The sequence below is a fragment of the Staurois parvus genome, unplaced genomic scaffold (assembly GCF_062004578.1).
Source record: "Staurois parvus isolate SC_StPar_1 unplaced genomic scaffold, SC_StPar_1.0 ptg000303l, whole genome shotgun sequence".
Classification (NCBI taxonomy): Eukaryota; Metazoa; Chordata; class Amphibia; order Anura; family Ranidae; genus Staurois; species Staurois parvus.
The window spans coordinates 2,735,453-2,759,797 of NW_028318099.1; the positions used below are offsets into that span (position 1 = coordinate 2,735,453).

The following is a 24,345-nucleotide window of genomic DNA, read 5'->3' on the forward strand; positions in this document are numbered from 1 at the left end:
TTGCCAGAACCTGATTGCGAACTACATAAGGACCATACAATGCACTCCAAAAAAGGTGCTTGCACTTCTTGGTGCAATGTGGTGCGATTTGAGCCCATTCAAAATGAATGGGCTCAAATCGCACCTCACTGAATCACTTGTGAATTGCACAGGAACGCAATGCAATTCCTATGCGATTCACATGCAGTTCATAGTGTGAACAGATGCTTAGTGTATCCAAGTGGATTATACCTTGTTTTTTCATGACATATTGGGCTTTCATTTAGAGGTGAATGGTAATAGATCTCTCCTGTTTTTTAATCAAAGGAAAACTGGCCCAAAAATAGCAAAAAATGAAAAAATAAAAAAAAATTAGCTGTGTATTTCTTGCCATTACCATAACCTACCACAAAAGAACAACCCAAAATAAATTCTCCTGCACCCAATGATCACAGTGATACCACATGTGCATGTTACTTGTACCCATAGCAGGGTTCAGGAAACACTCTGCATTTTGCTTTTTTTAATTCTACCTAAAACACACTGGTACCTTTTTTTTTTTGGTAATCCTACCTAAAATTCACTGACTCTGACTTATGCTGTGACCTTGATTTTGACCCCAACACTGACCTAGGTCAAACCCTGATCTCTTTTTTTTTTTTTTAATTAAAAATTTTTATTATTTTTTTGTTTGTTTGCAAACACATTTGTTTCTATCTTTCTCTCTATTCAGAGGAGAAAACACACACAGGGTGTACAGTAACTGATCACTGTGATAGCCAATCAGAAGCTATTACAGCAAGCAAATGATTAGGAACTGGACCTAGTTGTTAATACAAGACCTAGGTTCTCAGTGGGAGTCCGGTCTCTGTCCTGGGAGTGTGGTATTGCAATCCTTCCTTTAGGCCAGGTTCGCACCTATGCAGTTTTATTGCATTTTGCAGAAACACACTGAAGTCCATTTAATAAGGTTTCCTATCGGACACATTCACATCTATGTGTTTTCAGCTGCTGCATTTTTTGACCTTCTTCCCACAGCAGATTGCAACATGCATAGGTGTGAACCAGGCCTAAATAAAGGCCAAAAGTGTATATAAACCCAAACGTCAAATATGTAATACATTGCAATTGACCAGTGCTTAGATGAAGTAGTTGCATTTGTTTGCTTTTTTTCTGACTTTTCACCTACTAATCTAGAGAACACAACATTTCCTGTCCCTGGGTGCCTTTATTCATCTCTCTTACATGGGGGATGGGGAAGTTAGTAGTTCACAATGAAAAAAACACAAAAACAAATGCAGCCACCACATCCAAGTCACACGTCCCAGGAGGCTAAAGGACCAGTCTCCCTGAAGTCTGAATCTTACACATGCACAGTTGGGACAAGCTGTGACTAATATTTGAATATTAGTCTGATCACACTAGGGGGGATCTGACAGCAGCTGATTAGATAGGGCATAATGCGGTGAAAATAATTTGTATAACAAACAAAATCCCTGAGAATAGGCTGTAACGTGCCTGAAGAATGGTCAAAAGCAGGTAAATTGAACAAGCAGAGATATATGGGCAGCACAGTGGCTAAAAGGTTAGCAGTTCCGCCTGGCAGTAATAGGGTCGTTGGTTCGAATCCCAGCCACGGCACCACCTGCCTGGAGTTTGCATGCTCTCCCTGTGCCTGCGTGGGTTTCCTCCGGGTACTCCTGTTTCCTCCCACACTCCAAAGACATGCTGGTAGGTTATTTGGCTCCTGTATAAATTGCCCATAGTATGTGTATGTATGAGTGTGAGTTAGGGACCTTAGATTGTACACCCCTTGAGGGTTAGGGACTGATGTGAATGTACTATATATATACATATATATATATATACACACACACACACACATATACACACACAGTATATATATATATATATATATATATATATATATATATATATATATATATAAAGCCCTGCGTAAAATTGACGTTGCTATAGAAGTACCTGAAATAAATAAATATGTGGCAGATCTGAAAATGAATCAGCCGAAGTGCGGTTAAACACTTCCTTTACTTTCTCAGTTAGCTGCACACAGCACAGCAATCTCTTCTTGTAAAAGGTTAAAAGCTGTACAATTTAGTTTCAAGTACTTTACATCAAAAGCACAAAATCCACCACAAGGCAGGGAATAGATGATGCCATCAGAGTGTAAGCACACAGGTGTTTAATGTCAGAGCTCCTTATACCCTTTGGAGCATATTTAGGACAGGCCTGGACAAACCTCATCCAGAACTAGGAGCCAGCACTACAAACCCTGCATACAATGGTATAGATATATAACTAAAGAAGATCTCCGGGCAAAATGTATATTATTCCATGCAGGCTGTGCCCACACTGCATGGGTTAACTGCTCCTTTTTAATTTAAAACAAAAGACCGCGCTAGGGCTCCAAAACTTGAAAAATTAAGCAGCGGACACAATACCTTATTATGGTATAAACATATCCAACAGACAACAGTGCAGTGCTAGAAAAATCACAAGGTGATATTCAGATCATAAACATGTGTATAACATAGTCATTACCCAAAAAACATATCCAAAGATTGCATCAATATATAAGTGTTTAAAGTGAAAAAAAAAACAAAAGTCCCAAATGATGAGCCAAAAGATATAATAAATATTCTTCTGTATGCGACAAGAGGAAGACAGATGTGAATGCCAGTAGCTTTCCTGTATCAAAGAGAGGGGCTTACCAGAGTTGAATGATTACCTATAATGAGTGGTCAAAAGGCGCTCTGTATACTCCACAGGACATCCACCTTCACTCAGGTACTTAACCTCCCTGGCAGTATTCCTGAGTGTAGCTCGGGGTAAAATGTCAGTACCAAGCGGTAACCAGGAGCTACACTCAGGCTTACCATGCAGCATTTGCACAGGGATTCCCTACAGCGCTCACCTTGTCCTTCGCTCTCGCGATGCGTCCCCTGCAGCGTCCCTGGCCATCTCCTCCAGCCGATGCCGGTATCTGGCTTTCGTGTTCCGGTCCCTGTGACGTCGGGACGTACAGGCGCCGGAACCGGCAGCAAATTTAAAAATTAAAAAAAAATGACTTTTTTTTTTTTTTTTTTTATAAACGATTTCATAGCAAAACATTCCTGTATCAAAGCATTTCACATACATTTTGTCCCTACTGCTTTGTCCGGCGCCCTGCCTGCATTTTGACTGTTCTTTCTGCCTGGAAACTTAGAAAAGTCCACAGCGTCCAAAAAGCGTCCCTTTAGGTCAAAATCTGTTTTAGACCGGCTAGAGAACAGCGATAGTAAATCAGAACCACTTGCAGAATTGAGTGATAATGATCCGTGGGGGAAATTCGTCATCAGACACTGAAAACGATTTTGTGACTTTGGTCAGTGATGTGCGAACTTGGCGCTATATTTCAAATTTCAGTGTTTTTGGTTTGATTATATTATTGAATTAAATTTATTATTATTATATTTTTTTTTATGAGTATTTATTAAGTAATTACTAAGAATTGCAGGCCTACAATACGTAACACCAAACTTCCATGCAAAAAAAATGGTACCGCTTTTGGTACAAAATTCCTGACATAATCATACTGCCGGGGAGGTTAAACAACTGCACCACTGTGTTCACTCCACAGTGTAAACCAATGGAGAAATGCAAGTTTAATGAGATGTATGCACTTACAATGAACAAATGACGAGAAGGCACTTCAATTCACATACACAGATCGTTTGCCCAAAACCAAGATAGCTGAGGCTCTGCCCAATGCATTTTATCAGAGGTGGCTCCACCCAACGGATTTCATCAGGGGTGGCGTCATTAGGGGCATATGGTTTTTTGTGTTATGATTAGTTATACACGTTTATGATTTGAATAGTATGATATTGAGATTTATAGCGTTGCACTGTTATTACTGCTCATTTTTGTCTAGGGGACTACAGAGAGGAGATACACTTAATGTGCTGATCCGCCGAACACAAGACTGGTCTTGTGAATGGATTGTTCCTGACGTCATCATGCTCAGACTGGCTCTAGACAGGACGACGGCAAGGACAGTCCACCGCTGGACGTGGGGGAGCATAGTTTTCCAGAGGATTGAAGGATTGGGCAAGTATAGGTTTTCCTTGCGCTGCTGGACTAAACGAGCAGTTAACCCATGAAGTAATGGCACAGCCCCACTGCATGGGAATATAAAAAGGTTTCCAGGAGTTGTTCTTTAAGCAAAAGTTGAAAGGAAAACATTGGTTCTGTTCATTTTGAGCAGACTTTAGTTTAACAATAAAAATATAGAGCTTACACTTTAGGCCACATGCACACTGGGTGCATACTTTAGCCAATGTGTGTCCAATCAAGGTGTGCCCAGGAGGTTCAAGGTACCAGCCCCACTGCCTGCAGGCTTACCATAGAGGTGGACAGGGACCGCATCTTCCTTGATCATTTCTATGGTATTAGGTAGGGATACACCGACGTTTCACCCGAAAACACCCCTATGCTTTACATTGTAGGAGGAGAGATGTGGGGTCTTACTAACCCCATATCTCTCCATAAAGAGGACCTGTCAATGCTTATTCCTGCATTCATGCATTCCTTGTGATAGGAATAAAAGTGATTTATTTTTTTAAAGGGACAGTGTAAAAAAAAAAAAATTAAATACATTTTTTCAACAGTTTAAAGTGCCCCCATCAACCTGAGTGTGTGTAGTGATGAACGCAAACATAGGCCACGCCCACATAAGTAAACGGTGTTCAAACCAAACGTGAGGTATTGCCACGAATGTCAGAGCAAGAGCTATAATTCAAGCACTACACCACCTCTAAAAATTTCTACAGGTTACCAGTTTAAAGTTACAAAGTGTCACCCATTAAGATTTTGAAGTACCGTAGTTTGACGCCATTCCATGAGCGTGCGCAATTTTAATGCATGACATGTTGGGTATCTAGTTACTCAGCATAACATTATCTTTCATATTTTACAAACAATTGGGTATATATTGTGGTTTTTTTTTAATTATTAAAGTGTTTTTTTTCAAAAAAAATTGTGTTAGAAAAATATATTAATTTTTAAAAACATTCCATTTCAGTTTTCAGCCACGTGCATTCTGAATTTTCGGTTTCGGCACCAGAATTTTCATTGTGGTGCACCATTAGTATTAGGAACCGGAAGAGAGGAGTATTTGGTCACTTTTAGTTTCCCCGGCATGTAAACAAGTCATATGCGATCAGATGCTTTCAAGAGCTCAGGAGAGATCTGGGGTGTAATAGACCTGTCACTGCTTATTGCTATCACAAGGGATGTTTACATTCCTTGCAATAGCAATAACGTGATTTAAAAAAAAATGTAAAGAGTGTAAAAATTAAAAAATAAATTAAAGCGCCCCCATCTACTGTGTTCGGCCAAAAGATCCCGCACACATATGTAAACAGCGATCGCACCACACATATGAGGTATTGCCCCGAACGTCAGAACAAGAGCAATAATTTTAGCACCAGACCGCCTCCAACTGTAAACTGGTAACCTGTTACAAGGAGAAAAAAAAACAAGCACTTTGCTGCACTTTGCATAGAGCCCTGTGTACTTAGTAAACACAGGGCTCTGAACTGTCATTCGCTAAGCCTATCAGCAGGTCCTGGCAATAAATCATTAGCCAGGACCTGCTGATCGGCCTGTGCTGCAGCAAATGACAGCACAGAAGGGGCAGCGTGCGCATGCGTGCCCCCCTATTCGGAAATGCCAGATCATGTAAATGTACGTGATCTGGAGCAGTGGGGCAGCTCTGCTGTTGCAAAAAAAAAAAAAAAAAAAAAAAGAGTCCGACAATTTTGAGGAAAAAAAACATTTTTGACTTTTTGCTATTAAACATGTCCAGTAAAAAAATTTAAAAACAAATTTTGTCATACATTTAGGCCAAAATGTATTCCACTACATGTCTTTACTGCAAAAAAAAAAAAAAATCCCAATACATGTAAATTAATTGGTTTACGTGAAAAAGTATAGCGTTTACAAATGGCGGTATATATACTGGAATTTTTTTTTTTTTACTTTTACTAGTAACGGTGGCAATCAGCGACTGGGGGACTGCGGCAGGCATTCTGACACTGGGGGGAACTGACTTGGTGTCACTGACATCCCCAGTGACACCAATACAGTGATCAGTGCAAATAAAAAGCACTGACACTGTACTAATGGCACTGGGAGGGAAGGGGTTAACATGTGGGGCGATCAAAGGGTTAACTGTGCAGCTTTACTGCAAGCAGTGTGTTTGTTTTCAACTGTAAGCACACTGCTTTATATGGCTCTGCTATGCAAAGCCATACAAAGCAGTGTGCAGGAGCCAACAGGGAAGAGAACGGTATTGTTTACATACAGTTCGCTCCCCGTCGGTAATGCTCAGCGAACACCGGGTGTCGGCGAGTAATCACTGGGCGGGACCCGGTGATTGACAGCGGAGACCGCAAATAGCAGCTCGGGTAGGGCACTCGTGCACCCCCTACCTGGAGATGCAAAATCACGTATATATACACACACGTCATTTTGCGCACCCCTGCCGCCCAGTAGCAGTATATCTGCTATAGGGCGGTGGGAAAGCAGTAAAGATAACATCACATTTGAGTACACTGCCATATTTTTTTCGTAAGGCACTAGAAGATCTTTGAAAAGTAGTTCTAAAACACTGAAAACAAACTACCATAAACGAGATTATGAAACAGCTGCAGTCCATATCATCATGTACTGACACCTCTAAATTACTCTGAATCAACAATGTTAATAAACCTCTGGAAAGATCAAAGCATCTCATTAATAAGGGAAACATTTTCCACTGCACTTCCCAAATTAAATATGTTCCTGATTAACTCAGCATTTTAAAAGGCAAAATATATTTGTTTGTGGCTGCCTCCAATTAAAGAAGGATTATGGTAAACATCTGAAGAGCGCACAATTAGAAGAGAAGGTGCACTTGAAATTTGAAGATCACTAAGTCAAGTCATACAAACAGCCTGTCATTAAAAGACATGACCTATAAAGGCTTTGTATATACAACAGCCGCTCTCCACATGACAGAAGAAATGATGGGAAACATGATTCTCACTCCAAAAATTCTAAGTTAGATTAATAACTGCCTGGAACAGGGAGTGCTCCTTAAAGTGGAACTACACTGCATCTGAGCAGCACAAGCCAAAAACACTATGGAAATCAATTTGAATATTCAAAGCTAAAGCTGGCCATACACGTATCAATTTTAGTTCAAGAATTTTAGCTTCAAGAATATTCGTTTGATTTTCTAATCGTTAGCGGGGTCAAATCGATGTTAGTTTTCAACAGCAGTGACGGGAAAATTTGAAGGGACAGGAAGGAAAACTTCTCAATCTAAAGAATTTTCGGACAGTGTGTTTTGGACTCGGTCACTTACAGACCATTTACCGTGATCTACCAGTGAGCCAAAATAATATAGAATTACGTGCACGTGGAAGAAAGACACTGACACTGTTGCAGTTTGTCAACTTCCTAAAATTCTGTTTTATTGAGGAACTAACAGTATCATTTATAGGGCTTATGATGCAGGCAAAGCATATACATTGATTGGGTGAAAAGTCCACTGGGTTTCTGCGTGTTCTTCCATCCGTGTTGATATCTTCCAATCATTTTCCCCAAAAAGACTCATTCCCTTTTATGGGGGTTGTTTACATTAAAAGATACTTTTCTCCTAATGAGTCACCTAGGGTGAGACTCCGGATGAAGACGCCATCTTAATTATCATCATTGTTCTGTCAACCTATATCTGATTGTTTACTTAAGAGAGTAAGGAATTTTAAAGAGCAAGAAACAGAAAGTAGCAAGACTATAAAATTGTCATTTTACTGATCATCTAATAAAACGTGGACTGTCTATCACAATCCACTACAAGTGTATGTGGTGATCGTTCAGCAAATACATTCATTTTAAACTCAGATGTTAAAAGCAAAAGACAATTTTCAAACGACATTCATTAATTCACCGAATGTTTAAAGAATTTTCGTACGAATATTCTCGTCCGAAAATCTACATGTGTATGGCCAGCTTAACTCCCCCATCCATCCATGTCTCTACGATTTATTTTTCATAGAAACCACTTTGGAAAACACCTCCTAGCATTTCTGGCCCTTGAGTAAGGGCAGATGATTATTGTAGCAGTTACTTCCATCTGCCCTTAGCTCAGACATGTAGGCAGGAGGGTGTGCTTAGCGGAGAAAACCCCTCCTCCCCTCCTAAAGACTCCTGGCATGTATGACATTTGCCTGGGAATGAAAAACAGGCTCCTCATACCTATTCTTAGACACCTCACTTCGGGCGCCTCTGCCGATGGGGCCTCATTCGCAAACTCCCATTGCACTCTCATTCCTTATACCCACCTGAAAATAACCGAGGACCCTGGATGTGAGGTGGATTTTGTATAAGCTGAAACTTTGACTTCACACATTAGAGACTATTACTGGGTTTTTTTTTTGTTTAAAGCCCAACTCCAGCAAAAATAAATGTTCTCCCATGCAGTGGGGCTATGCCCACACTACATGAGTTAAGCCTTTTTTTTGTCCAGGGACGACCAGAAAGCTTACACTCACCCAAGCTTCCAATCCAGTGGCATTCTCCTATGATCCAACAGTGGAATGGTCCAGACGTCCTCACATCCAGAGCAGGTCAAGGGACTCAATGATGTCAGGAACAGTCCACCGCACAAGAATGATAGACTGTGTGGAGTGGGGTGGTCAAGAGTTGCAGGACCAGTCTTGTGCAGGTATGATCAGAGGATTAGGTAAGTATAGATCCCTGCTCAAATCCCCGAGACAAAAATAAGCAGTTAACCATTGAAGTGCGGGCACAGCAAGGTAGAACTTTTTTTTTTTTCGCCCAGAGTTGGGCTTTAAGAGATTTATCACTAGCATTTTGATTATTTCTTCCATTTAGCCAAGACTCCTAACTAAAGCCCTGTATACACAATCAGAATATCGGACGAATGATCGTCCTTTTTTTTGCATGCTATTCTCATAGCAAAAATGAAGAGGTTACCAAAGTTTGCAAAATTCTTTGACAAAATTAAAATTGTGAAGAATGTAATGTATTTTCAGACGACTACTATACTGGTTAAACAAAAAATCGTACGATCCGGTATCATACAATAAAATGTTTTGTACTTGTCCCTTTTATTTTTTTCGGACGATTGCTGTGTACCAACAATCAGATTATTGTACGATCACTTTAAAAGCGGCATTTTTTTCATTCGATATTCTGATCGTGTATATGGGACATTACAGATGGACATATCTCATCTCCCTTCACAGGAGATATGGACATCTGCTATTCAGAGATAACCTTTCCTTAATATTTTTGTAATATCATTATCTGGTCATAAGTTCGTTTGTATCTGCTGGTCAATCAGAACATTTAGCCTATTTGGGTTTCAGCCAGAGGGCAACAGGCTTATTGAACTTGTAGGAAAAAACAATGTTAACTGTTTACTGTCTGTATAAAGTGTGTACATTTCATTGGCTCTGTAAAATTTTACATAACGTCAGCCTATGTTTTGGGACATATTTGTCCATCTTCCTGGCTTTAAAAGTCCTTGCACAGAGGAAGATTGCTCAGAGCGATAGTTGTTCTCTATTGTTCCCGACATGTGGTAAATAAACCTTTGCTCTGCAAAGCAAGAAGTCTCCCGTCCTTAAAGGGATGAGACCGTCCAGGACAGATGACAATCAGATGGCATAGAGAGCGACCACCAACTGGTTTTCTCCATGCTCACACTCGGAAGGTTTCCCACGCCATTGGGTGACCACAGCCTTAACAAGAAGTCATTTTAGATTTCTTTTCTTCCCTCTTCTAGTTCTATTAACCACTTCCCAACCGGCCGTTGCATATAAACGGCCAGACGGTGGCAGTACAGGGTCGGGTGGCCGTTTATGAACGGCCTCCCCGCACCCTGCTTGTGCGCGCTCCCTGGGAGCGCGCAGCACCGCGATCCGGTGCCCGCTGTGTCCTCCGGACACAGTGAAACACCGATCGTCGGACGGGACCTCTGTACGAGGTCCCGATCATGTGATCACTGATTGGCCAATCAGTGATCACATGCAAAGTAGTAAGCAAGATGTCACTTGTGACATCATTGCTTACTACGTGTGAAATCTGTGAATGATCACAGAGGTCACATGGTACAAGGCTATTCACAACAGCCTTGTACCATGTGACAAGCTGTGACCAATCACAGCTCACTCTGTATTTCTCAATGAGTGCAGGAATGCACACAGAGAGAAAGAGAAATGATTGCTTTTACATCCTATATGGGTGTAAAAGCAATCATTGTAAAAAAAAAAAAAAAAAAAATCTTCATCACCCCCCACAAGTAGTACAGTGTCACCATGGTGACACTGTACTGCTAGGGTGACCGTATGTAAAAAAAATAAAAAAATAAAAAAATAAAATAAAAATGTAAAAAAAAAATGTTTAAAAATTATAATTTTTGGTTATAAACTAATTTGTTTTTGTTTTTTTTTTACTAAAAAGATAACGAAATACATTTTGGCAAAGATTTATGATGAAATATTATTTATTTGCAAAATTCTATTAAAAAAACACTTTTGTTCAAAATTTGTGGACTTTTTCATTTACATAGCAAAAAAAATAAAAATCCCAGCAGTGAATAAATACCACCAAAATAAAGCTTTATCTGTCGCAAAAAAATGGTAAAAAATTTATTTGGGTACAGTGTTGCATGACTGCGCAATTGTCATTCAAAGTGTGATAGCGCTGAAAGCTGAAAATTGCCCTGGTCAGGAAGGGGGTAAAAGTGTCCGGTCTGGAAGTGGTTAAGGATGTTAACCAGTATCAGAAAAAATGACTACACTATAAGAACTCTCCCAACTTCCTCCATTGTTTTCCGGTGGACACTCCAAATTATACCAACATCTTCTGGCTATCTCCTTAGGACTGGACCCTCTGGACCCCATTTGACCAGCACACCTTAGGGATTATAATTTGTGCAGAGGAGCAGGTGTCATCGTCATTGCTCAGTACTCTGCTGTGTACAAACTCCTACTACCAGCCCCTATGCCCTGTCATCACATAAATATGAAGCTGTCAAGTGAGCTTCAAACATAAAAAAAAGTAATAGGGGATTACTACAGATTTAGAGAGCCTGTCTGGGATTGTTGATGATGCATCCAAGATGGTGGCGCCCAGCAGCAGCCTCAGGCCCGTTCAATACTATAATAGGTTCAATAATTACAGGAAGATTAAATGCATGAAACACGGTAATTTGATATATAATCTTATGGGAGGAATGTTGCGGACAATAATAGAAGGGAAATGGGTCTCTTTAAAGCAGTAGTAAAGTTTGTTTTTAAAAAACTTGCTGACAGACAGGCTATTTATGACAGAAGAGACCCTATTGGTGTCTTCTGTCATAAATGCTTTCTCCTGCCTGTCAGCCATCATGTACACTGAGCCAAGCATGCGCAATTCTGCAAACATCTACAGCCCTGATCTGGGCCTCTGAGATGTGACATCATCACCACCCAGTCATTCAAGTGGCTAAAAGCACTGAACCTAGAAGGATGACCGGGTGAAGATGGAAGTGCCCTGACCCGCCAGATCGATCACAGCGCAGCGCTGGAGAGCTCAGTTTGACAGGTATGTCTACCATAATGTGCTAATATGCTGTGTATACTAACAGATTATGGCACCACTGGGGGCCCTTAAAAAAGAGATGTTTCATGTTTGCAGTGTCCATCTTTTTTTTCATGTCTGCAGTGTCTAACCATTTCTTGTATCATGTTTGCTGTCCCTGACCAAGAGATGGTCAGAGACTGCAGACATGGTACAAGAGATGGTCAGAGACTGCAGACATGGTACAAGAGATGGTCAGAGACTGCAGACATGGTACAAGAGATGGTCAGAGACTGCAGACATGGTACAAGAGATGGTCAGAGACTGCAGACATGGTACAAGAGATGGTCAGAGACTACAGACATGGTACAAGAGATGGTCAGAGACTACAGACATGGTACAAGAGATGGTCAGAGACTACAGACATGGTACAAGAGATGGTCAGAGACTGCAGACATGGTACAAGAGATGGTCAGAGACTGCAGACATGGTACAAGAGATGGTCAGAGACTGCAGACATGGTACAAGAGATGGTCAGAGACTGCAGACATGGTGCAAGAGATGGTCAGAGACTGCAGACATGGTGCAAGAGATGGTCAGAGACTGCAGACATGGTGCAAGAGATGGTCAGAGACTGCAGACATGGTACAAGAGATGGTCAGAGACTGCAGACTTGGTGCAAGAGATGGTCAGAGACTGCAGACATGGTACAAGAGATGGTCAGAGACTGCAGACATGGTACAAGAGATGGTCAGAGACTGCAGACATGGTACAAGAGATGGTCAGAGACTTCAGACATGGTACAAGAGATGGTCAGAGACTGCAGACATGGTACAAGAGATGGTCAGAGACTGCAGACATGGTGCAAGAGATGGTCAGAGACTGCAGACATGGTGCAAGAGATGGTCAGAGACTGCAGACATGGTCAGAGACTGCAGACATGGTACAAGAGATGGTCAGAGACTGCAGACATGGTCAGAGACTGCAGACATGGTACAAGAGATGGTCAGAGACTGCAGACATGGTCAGAGACTGCAGACATGGTACAAGAGATGGTCAGAGACTGCAGACATGGTCAGAGACTGCAGACATGGTACAAGAGATGGTCAAAGACTATGGACATGCTGTAGGAGCTTTTGGAGAATAAGGACATGCTTTAGGACAAAGTCATAGACTGGAGACATTACAGGAGGCTGCTAAAATCACTATTACAGGGTAATACAGAAACAGATTAGCGTCTGCAGGGGCTCTGAGGTAAAATCAGGTCAGCAAGCTGGTCATGCCATAACTCAATTATGTAAATTTCAGGACTGGAGGAACAGGAATACAAATCCTTTGACAGGTAAAACAGCTCCCATATCTTTAATCCAATTGAGTATTTAGCCATCTGCCTGAAGTTTAGGTTTACAGCTGTACAATATTTCACCCCACACAAAGCCTTCACCTTTTGTTTCCTAATAATAGGGAAAGAGAGTAAACTCGACCCGAAAGATTTTGGGACTGATTTGGTAAACACAAATAGGATATTTACTTTGCAGTGGAAATTTCCCTTAGTTTAGTAAATGTGGGGAAAATTCACTTTGCAAAAGAATAACCAAATCACATGCAACAAAAATAAAAAAATAGTTTTCTTGTACACGATTGGAAGATGGAAGTCAGCAGAACTTCATTTCATTTATGAAGCTACAGGAAATTTCCTTTGGAAAGTAAACAGCCCATATGCCTTACGTAAATGAACCCTTTTGGCTGAAGTCAGTCCCTGCAGTCAAACTAGAAATGATATTCTGAAGACTTTAAAAGGTTTTCCACTTCTGTGACAGACCCCCACAAGTCAGCTATTTTTATAGCAGTTTTGAGCAGCTCTACGGCTAAAGAATCACAGGCAGCTGCTCGGATTTTTCTTTTGAAACACCACTCCATCCCAAAAGTCTTTTGAGATCAATGAGCTATTGAGGCCGAAACTAGATTGTGACAAAGAAAAATGAAGAACGTACAGCTACAGTGTGGGGGCACCTCAAAAGCATTGGGGAAACACCTCATCAGCAGGGGTCTGAAAGAACCTGTAGGCTCAAAACACAAAGGGGCTCTCACGTATTTCATGAAACATGGCTCTGTGCACCTAGTAGAAAAAGTCTCCCCACATATAAGAAATGTGTGCGTTTATTAAAACAATGAGCATATTGCCCCCTTCCTACAGTACAGTGCCAAGCGTATGGGATGTTTTCACGCCATTTTTAATCTTTCAAAATAAATTATAGTCAAGGTAGCATTACAGCCAAACGTTTTCCTTCCTTTGTGTTTGACGGCATGGAGATGGGTTGGAACCAGAACAGAAAGGGAATAAAGCCAAAAACGTAAGGCTCTCACCAGACCAGAGGAAAAATCATTCCTGTGATGACAGCTGTCAAAAGGTGAACTAACACTCTATACCCTCCCCAACCCCAGTCTCCACAGGGAAGTTTTTCATTTTTTCTGAAAAGGTGGACCAACCCTTTAAAATTAACACATTGATGGCCACAATGCAGTAATGTCTACTATCTTAGATGCTTTACTGTTTTTCTAAGCCAAAACCATCTATAGGCTAGGTTCACACATATGCGGCTGCTAGAGCCTCGTTTTGTGCAGCATTTTGGAAATCGCAGCATATATGGGAACCGTAAGTGCAGCATTGTTCCCAGTGTGGGAGCAATTTCCAGTGCATGGCACCCACATGCATCCAGTACGTTTTTCTGTGAGGATGGTTGCGGCTGCGGGAGAGGGAACTACCCACACAGATGTGAACCTAGTTTAAGGGCTCGTTCACACTGCTTTGTGGTTCAGGAAACCCACATTCCGTATCAGTTTCCTGCACCGTATTCAAATCATACTGCCCTTGCGATCTGCAGTAGGTGTCAGTGTAAAGTTAACAACACCACAAACACAAGTTGCAAACTCTCCGCGTTTGCCCACACGCATGATACAAAAGTACTATGCAATCCGGTTGCACTCTGTTTCCAAAAGTGGTGCATGCACTACTTTTGGTGCAATGCAATTTCAAGCCATTTTGAATGGGCTGAAATCACAACCAAATGGACAGAATCGCACTGCACAGAACTGCATGTGAATCGTACAGATCATGCGAACGCATTTCTGTGCGACTCTCCTGCAGTTCCTAGTGTGAATGGACCTTTACAGTCTAAACATTTAACAAGAATAGCTTTAATTGATCCACTAGAATTTTGAATTAGTCTATACCAACAAATTGACTAACGTGCCAAGCTTGCAATGCTACATCAAGTATATCACACTTAGGGCTTGTTCACACTAGCAAGCCAAGCTAATTACATGGCTCCTGGTGGGAGCTGGGAAAAAACAACATTGATGCATTGATCCTGGAGAGTCACACTGATTACTTTCTTTGTTAGAAAAGTAGTCTGCGCTGCAACCCGCAGCACTACAAAAAGGTTCTGCATGCAATACTCTTTTTTTCGTACACCACTGCAAACAATGGTGTAAACTTCCCTTATAGGGTTTTTATCTTTGTTTTGTGTTAGAACGGAGATGGGTAAGCTGCCCAATGCAGTCCCTGCACAAGTCCTTAAGGTCCACTTGTTCATAACTTTGTAAAGAACACAGAAATCTATAATACTTTTCTCTACAATCAAATCAACATATACCAAACATAAAATATTTCACACAAAGCTTACTCACTTGTACTTTAGGAATAGCCACTGGAGAATCCAGAGTGCCACTAGGATCATTCCATTAATCTCACAAATTGAGAAAGCCCATGCAACCCTGTCAAAATGATCAAAAAATACATCCGGAAGGGGACCTTCATCTGTCTTGGAAGGCACACGTTCATGGACAACAGAAATCATCACTGTAGTGAACATAAAACAGCAAAGTGCATAGAGGAAGGCTACAAGGGTTTTACTCCACTCATCAGGAAAAGACAGAGAACGGTCCACCTCAGGCATAGGAATTTGTACCATTTCCTTGCGGATTCCATTTGGCATGCCATTCTTCTTGGCTTTGCTGGTGAAAGCATGATCGTTCGAATTGATCTCAGCTTTGGTGTAAATATGTCCGTTTGCATGTCCATTTTTGTGTACCTCTATGTGATGTTCAATTTTAAGTGTTTCTATCATCTCCAGCAGCTGCCTTCCATTATCAGAAGAGACAAGGGACAGCGGTGGCTTGTGAAAGTCATCTTCTCTTAACCTGAGCAAACCTTGGCCATTAAGGGATTTAAAGGTCTCCAAGTATTCCGGTAGACCTCTGTTGGTTAACCAGTCAGCAACCTCCTTGGATGACCAGTGGATTACCTCCTTCATTTTCCAATAACAGTGTGTGTGTCTGATTATTCGACACAATTGCTCTTGCAGCAAACCAGTCCTCTTTGTAACCTTCTCATCTTGTCACTGGCTTAGCTGTACAGCACAGATTATGAATGAGACGGAAGCCAATGGATGTTGATAACATTACATGTCTCCTTGCTTTTGGGGATAAAAGAAGTTACATCACCGGGTCACTGGAAGAGAAATAGATGCAAAGCATGAGTATTACAAAGTAAAAATGTTATTTGCAAGAATCAATTTCTAAAATATAAAGAACCATACAGAAATGGCAACCAAAAACATCACCAAAAATACTGTATATGTAAAAATCATCATGCTGGAAGATGGAATAGAAAAGCATGTACATCCTGCAAATCATATAGTCATCCAGTCATAAAGGAGTGACCTTCTCATGAGAGGTACAAGCTGAAATTTGCTGTCTGCCCTAAATACAAGTAAAATATCAGCAGACATGACCATCAGTCCTGTAGGTACAAGTTCAAAGCAGAGTTTACTATTGCTTTAATTAAAAAACAAATTCAGCACAATGTAACCAAAGACCATTACAAGTAATCAAAATGTTTAATTACACTTCCTATCTGCATTAATAAGAGTCACAACTCAAATCTCTTTGCCAAGAGCTACAATGTGTTATAATTTCCACTAGTTTTTTTAATTAACTTCTGGCTCTGGGCAAAGGCTGCTCATAGTCACAATATCCTACTATTTTTAACACATACATTTTGTACATAAAAGAGAAAAAAAATCTATTTTCCTTATGACTAGTTAGACTGCTTATTTCAACATGGACATATACTTAATCCTAAAGTGTATCTATGGTGAAATGTAAAATCATATTTTCATTTTGTTTCCACTCATTTTCATTCTTTTACAAAGACATGTAATACAATTACAAACCGTCATTTAAACAAGGCAGTGGATATTACCATAAAGGTCATTTTGCCAATCAGAAAACTGATGTGCCTGTCTACTCTATTCTGTATGATGGCTACATGAAGGCTGTATTTGTTCAAGAGAGTTGTTCTTTCTTTCCCCCTCTTTTTTGTATACCCCTTTAGGGGTGTGTGTTTTTTCTTTGTATGTTGAACAAAACGCAATAAACAGATCTTAAAAAAAAAAAAAAAAGAAAACTGATACACAATATTGCCTGGCAGTACTAGGGTCGTTGGTTCGAATCCCAGCCCCGGCACCACCTGCCTGGAGTTTGCATGTTCTCCCTGTGCCTGCATGGGTTTCCTCTGGGTACTCCAGTTTCCTGCCACACTCCAAAGACATGCTGCTAGGTTAATTGGCTCCTGTCTAAATTGGTCCTAGTATGTGTATGTATGAACGTGAGTTAGGGACCTTAGATTGTACACCCCTTGAGGGTTAGGGACTGATGTGAATGTACAATACATATATGTGTAAAGCGCTGCGTAAATGAATGGCGCTATATAAGTACCTGAAACAAATAAATAATTGGTGCTCAACCTGTGGCCTTCCAGCTGTTGCGAAAATACAAATCCCATGAGGCATTGCAAGGCTGACAGTTAGAAGCATGACTCCCAAAGGCAAAGGCATGATGGGACTTGTAGTTCCACAACCACTGGAGGACCACCGGTTGAGCACCCATGTACACATCAGGTATATTCACAGCACAATACAGGGAACAGATTAGGTAAATGAAACCAGGAGTATGCCATCTTGTACAAATCACTGGTCAAAGGGCCCAATAGATTTCAATGCAGGAAAATACATTTATCTCCAGGAATGAAAAAGGAACAGAAAGAAAAATGAAAGAAAAAAAAAAAGAAAATAGGGGAAGTGACTGTGCAACCACATCACACTATCTAGGGTGTTAAAAAACCAAAAGGGCACTAGGCATTCCCTGAAAGATATTTGATCCCTAGCTCCATGTTTTTTCAAACTCTGCCATTTTATCATTCAAGACAGAAGAAAGTTTTTCATTAATCATTATCCAGGATAATTCAGCCTTGACCAAGTCAAATGAAACTATAGAAGATTTTCAAAACCTGGCTATAAAAATTCTTGCTATATTTTCAGGTCTGCATTGTATTCCAATTATTTCTAGCTTATCCCTATTAATCTCAATGATCCTGAAGTTTGTAATTGTACTTTGTAAATATCCCCCGCACATTTCCTGACAAACTATGTGACCTGTATTCACTATGCCATGTGAGCAGGCACTGCTGTGTCACACATTTCACAGAGCCTGCCTTCTGAACTACAGAGATGCTGAGAGGAGGCGTTTAAGGAGGCGGAGTCAATACAGGAATCAAAACCTGCAGGCAGCAAGGTACCATGGGATATGTAGTCCTTAGAATTCTAAAAGTAAAAACATTTGAGGAGAAGCTGCAAAGCATGCAATGAGTTATGGAAAGGGATAACCAGCAGACAGGCAGCTCTTCTAACATGAAAGATATTTAAAATGGAACTTCACTCTCTCAATCAACATTGACTATTTTGAATCCTTATTCTTCTAGCATTAGTAAATAGATAGGAATGTATATCATATTTACATCTTTTAAACTGTTTTTTAAATTTCTTTAGTTACTTCCTGGTTTACATGCCTAAGCAAATGATGTCATACATTCCAGGAGTCTTCAAGAAGGGGAGGAAGGGTATTCTCAGCTAAGACACCCTCCTGCCTATATGCCCGAGCTACAGGCAGATGGATTCCAGGAAGTAAATGCTACATTTTATTTTTATTACAGGTACTTATATAGCACCATCAATTTACGCAGCAATTTACATATATATTGTAAATTCACATCAATCCCTAACTCTCAAGGAACTTACAATCTAAGGTCCCTAACGCACATTTATACATACACATATTAGGGTCATTTTACACAGGAGTCAATTAACCTACCAGCATGTCTTTGGAGTGTGGGAGGAAACTGGAGTACCTGGAGGAAACCCAGGAGACTCCAGGCAGGTTGTGCCGTGGTTGGGATTCGAACCAACAACCCTAGAGCTGCTAGGCAGAAGAGCTAATCACTTAGACAATGTGCTGCCCATGAATCATCTGCCCTTACTCAAGATGGCCATGGCCAGAAATGCTAGGGGGTGCTATTTTTAAGTGATTTCTCTGCAAAATAAACCATGGAAGCATGGATAGAGGGGTGAGTTTGCTTTGAATATTAAAAATGAATTAAATAGCGCTTTTAGTTTGTGGTGATCAGATACAGTTTAGTTCCGCATTAAAGTAAGCTTACGCTTGATTGTCAAATATAGCTATAGTTTATACTGCGATCACAATGCTGATGGTATAAAATAAATAATAGTATATGAAGTGACCATTGCTTTCCTTTAAATTTCCTCAAGGTCCAAGTAAGTCTGGTGACGACATCTGATCACTTAATACATATTGCAAAAATAAATAAATTCACTTGTTGAGAGCTGAGGCAGTCAAGCCAGGTAATAGAAGATTGTGCGCTGTTTCAAATAGCCTTTTCCTGCCTGTTCTATACTTAATAGATCCTGAATTCTTCATGAATATGTTGAATAGTTCACCCTGGTCAAGCTTATCAACGGGAAGTCATTTTACAGCAGTCTCAATCACGTTCTACACAAATATTCTTTTTTATGCCCCAGAACTGGGTGTATGAAGTCAAGAATGACCAGAATAAAAATATTTTTATGAAGATGTGAGTCAAAATGGAGTTGCTGCCAACAGTAACCAATCCTGTATTTTATTGTGGTAAAATGAATCAAGAAATAGGACTGTCAATATGAGCAAACATATTTTTGTTTCAATTGTTCTTTTTACCAGTTTTTAAAAAATATGCACTTAAGTTCGAGTATATGTGAACCCTCACCTTGTAAATCAACCCAGTTAAAAATAGAAATGCAAGACAAAAAGTGTAATTAATTTATACACATATACATACATTACATTACATACACAAACACACACACACATATATATATATATATATATATATATACATACATATATATATATATATATATATATATATATATATATATATATATATATATATATATATATATACATACATACACATATATACATATATATACACCCTTTTTCCTTTTTGTTTTATTAGTGATCACAGTCTCTGTTCTCAGATGCGAAGAGGGCGTAGAGATCTAGGGGTGGAGAAAATGCAGAACATTGGTCTTCCCAGTGAATGGCTGTGCGGGGGGGGGGTCAGGAAAACTCTAATCATTGGAGAAGAGCACACCGAGTTCCCAGCACACTGCTCTAATGCCTAGTGTGGTCAGTTTTTAACAGGGAAACAGAAGGGATGGCATTTCACATAAAGCAAGTAATACAAAGAGAACAGGATACTTATTGATTTTATTTGTACACACACACTATATATATATATATATATATATATATATATATATATATATATATATATATATATATATATATATATCCTAGATTGTAAGGAGCAGGGCCCTCGGTTTCCTCTTGTAGCAAATTGTATTGTAACCGTAATGTCTACCTTCATCTTGTAAAACCCTGCGCAAACTGCTGGAGCTATATAAATCCTGTTGTGTGTGTGTGTGTGTATATATATATATATATATTTTTTTTTTTTTTTTCAGAAAAAAGTGATCAATACCTTCATACGTTATGGTGCTACACCTAGTTTAGCAACTTAAGTTGTGGTTACCAGACACTGAACACTAGGAGGCTTTCTGCAATTAATGCTCAGTGAATAATTCACATATTTTTATTTCAACACTTTGCAGGTTAAATAATTGATTCAGATCTCCAATGTATCTCAAAGCCAGGGGGAATTACCACTCAAACCAACAAATCACAGAGTGGAAGTGTAGCAGCTTTCATTAGCAACAGACCACTTTTTAAATGGGTCTCTGAAGCACTTCCAATGATTAGCAGTGAAGGAGCAGAGCGTACACAAATCCCCTTATTATGTTGTCTTTAGGACATCTTTATTCAATGCATCTGGAAATGGTGATCTCTATCAGCCAAACTGGGCTGAGCAGCCAAGACAAGTATAAAAGTGTGGAGGAATTCGGTAAAAATGTAATAGAAATATGTGAGAATTTTTACGCTGGTTTCACACCACTTATGTTGCATTTATCACATGTTAACATGCACCTAATGCACTTTACTTGCCATGTGTTTTCTTTTTTTATTTTAAAAACAGCATATAACACCACTGGACAAATGCTGGGGGCCATGGTGCCTTCTCCTAGTTTTAGAACTCTATAAAGCAAAGTAAGCCGTGACATTCCCGGACTCTTTGCTGTCTGCTATGCATTGAAGCACAAAGACTGGATCCCAATTGATACATTAATCTATCCACTACTGGCCTATAAAAAATAAAAACTGAGAAAAGTGGAGAACTGGAGCATTTATGCTCATTAAGTTACATCTTTTATCTTTGCTGGGGAAAAACAAAACAAGACATTCTATAGGTCACTATGGACAATTTGTCCCCTTTTGTTCTCATAAGGTCCATTATGCTGGCCATACATGGACCCTGCTGAACCGGCTGACATTCAGTCCATCTATGGGCAAGCTGACTGCACCTAAGTCGATCCATCAATCGATTTGGGTACAACTAGCATGTCGGATTTTCAGCATGTGATTACTGTCAGAGGCTATAGCTGCTAGCTGTAATTACTGTGTTCTCCCAGCAGGAACGGCTAACCCTCACGTCCCCCCACAGGGAGAATGAAATGGTTCCACAGGAGGGATTCCACCAACACAATCAACTTTGTTGATGGGGGAATCAAGCAATTTTCTTTCCTGCAACCCGTCGCACCATCTATGGCCTGTCTCAATGGGCAGGTGACAGCAGGCCATTCATCCAGGTAGATTTAGCCATTTTAGAAGTAACCTGCTCAAAATGTCATATTATCAAGGTAAATGTGCCCATAATTACAAGGTGATCACTGTCTCATAAAAGTGGATTGGAATACAAATCATGAAACCTTTACAGCCACCCCATGAATGAAGGAAGAATCAAGAGAACCAAGTTGTATTCTCTTGGCCAATCATTACGGTTACCTTGATTCAGGCTGGCATCATAAATGTCTGCAAAGAACTTAATGATCACTTATGATCTCGGTATAGGCTCATGTTTACCCCACCATCAGTGTTCAGTGGTAAGACATTACAATAGTGGGCTCCTATCTGTGAACCTGTAAAGGAAGCCAAGCAAGGCCACCAGCAATCCTGCCCCCATGGATGTAAATTTAGGAACTATACTGAGCACTTGCCCTTATGGACCCTACCATGCACATATGACCTATCCACTGAATACAAACAGGTGTTGTACAAACATGCAGGTTCCCATTCATTTGAAGGACGAACTCATGGAGAGGGCTGGTTAGAAGAAAACCAAATAAATTCAAATGTCACCCAACTCTATGCAAGATTAGTGGAGGGGCTTACAAACATACAAAATGTTCCCCAATCCAACGTTCCCAATTGTTTATAAGTACCTATGGCCATCCATAGACATCTATCAGCTTTCTGAAGAAGTGAGGGTTGTTTTACAAGGTGGGGACAACACATAGAAGTATATTTACATATGCTTTAACAACCTACAAGAAATAAAAAAAAAAAAGTTCACATTTGTTTCCAATAATGTTCTGTTCTAAAACATACAATGCAGCTTAGTCTAGTAGCTGCCTCTCAATTCCCTGCTTGGAAATATTTTTTGAAGCTGAAGTTTAAAAAAAAAAAAAAAAAACATATTGGATCCAAATTGTTCAGTGACAGGTGTTCTCCTTTAACTGGTCTTCCAGAGCTCTCCGACAAGGGCTATCCTGGTAGATACAATAACATCCACAAGCCTGGCTGCCTGACATCATTCGTGAGAGTCTTCTGTCTGCTCTTGCTGCCAGCAATTTGGGACGAGTTTATCTGCTCTATTGAAATCAGTGACAGCATCCTGTATCAATTAGCTCATTACACTGAAACAAAATAGATGCTCTAACAAGCTGAGTAGTGAGTGACGCTTGGATCACTAATGTGCTGACACTCCTTTATTCATGTAAAATATGTCGCAGAACATTAACCATTAACAAAGGCGCACTCCCCGCCACAGATTCCACGCTGCGCACCACACCCATCTCAAGTGAGGACCACCTTCACATTCAAACACTGTTGTCACAACAGCCGGGTTCACCACAAACATCAGACAACTTGTACTGTGACTCACCTCAGGAAGGATGTATCATACACCGTACACACATGAACACTTACATTTCTGATGTTAACATAGGAAATCACTGACATTCCACTACAGGTATCAGTCTAAATATAATTCACACTGGACACAACTGTACAGATCAGCGGAATGTGAACCTGGCATCTGCAGACACTTCACAAACTGAACATCTGGATGACATGAAGGGGTGCTTTACTCACCTGCACAAACCTTTATATACCAGCCTACTAAGCGACATATCGGCATGGATGTCACTCCACTTCCTCAAACTCAACCTTTTCAAAACTGAGCTCTTAGTATTCCCCCCAGTCCGTGCCCCCCTTGACTTCTCCATCAAGATCAACAACATTACCATCAGCCCCACCCCTCACGCCAGGGTACTAGGTGTAATCCTAGACTCCAATCTGTCCTTTCAGCCCCAGGTCCAATCACTGACAAACTCATGCAGACTTCACCTCCACAACATCTCCAAGATATGCCCGTTCCTAACCCCGGAAACCACTAAGCAACTCATCCACTCCCTTATTATATCACTCCTCGACTATTGTAACTCCCTCCTCACTGGCCTACCTCATCGCAGGCTATCCCCACTTCAGTCTATCATGAATGCTGCTGCCAGACTCATCCACCTTACTAACCGTTCTGTATCTGCCACCCCACTCTGCCAATCCCTCCACTGGCCTCCACTCAGTGTCCTCCACCCCTCTCTGCCAATCCCTCCACTGGCCTTCACTCAGTGTCCTCCACCCCACTCTGCCAATCCCTCCACTGGCCTCCACTCAGTGTCCTCCACCCCACTCTGCCAATCCCTCCACTGGCCTCCACTCAGTGTCCTCCACCCCAATCTGCCAATCCCTCCACTGGCCTTCACTCAGTGTCCTCCACCCCTCTCTGCCAATCCCTCCACTGGCCTTCACTCAGTGTCCTCCACCCCACTCTGCCAATCCCTCCACTGGCCTCCACTCAGTGTCCTCCACCCCTCTCTGCCAATCCCTCCACTGGCCTCCACCCCACTCTGCCAATCCCTCCACTGGCCTCCACTCAGTGTCCTCCACCCCAATCTGCCAATCCCTCCACTGGCCTTCACTCAGTGTCCTCCACCCCACTCTGCCAATCCCTCCACTGGCCTCCACTCAGTGTCCTCCACCCCTCTCTGCCAATCCCTCCACTGGCCTTCACTCAGTGTCCTCCACCCCACTCTG

At 40.9% G+C, this 24,345-nt stretch overlaps 1 protein-coding gene across 8 annotated transcripts in view; it reads right to left on the reverse strand.

The window, feature by feature from the left end:
- Nucleotides 1-24,345, reverse strand: part of SGMS1 (sphingomyelin synthase 1) — a 395,851-nt gene that overhangs the window by 46,685 nt on the left and 324,821 nt on the right. For all 8 annotated transcript variants that reach the window (XM_089683136.1, XM_089683134.1, XM_089683135.1 and 5 more), the window contains one exon: nucleotides 15,307-16,129. In XM_089683136.1, coding sequence (XP_089539262.1) covers nucleotides 15,307-15,932 — 626 coding nt within the window. In that variant the 5' untranslated portion in view covers nucleotides 15,933-16,129. The remainder of the gene's footprint in view (nucleotides 1-15,306; nucleotides 16,130-24,345) is intronic.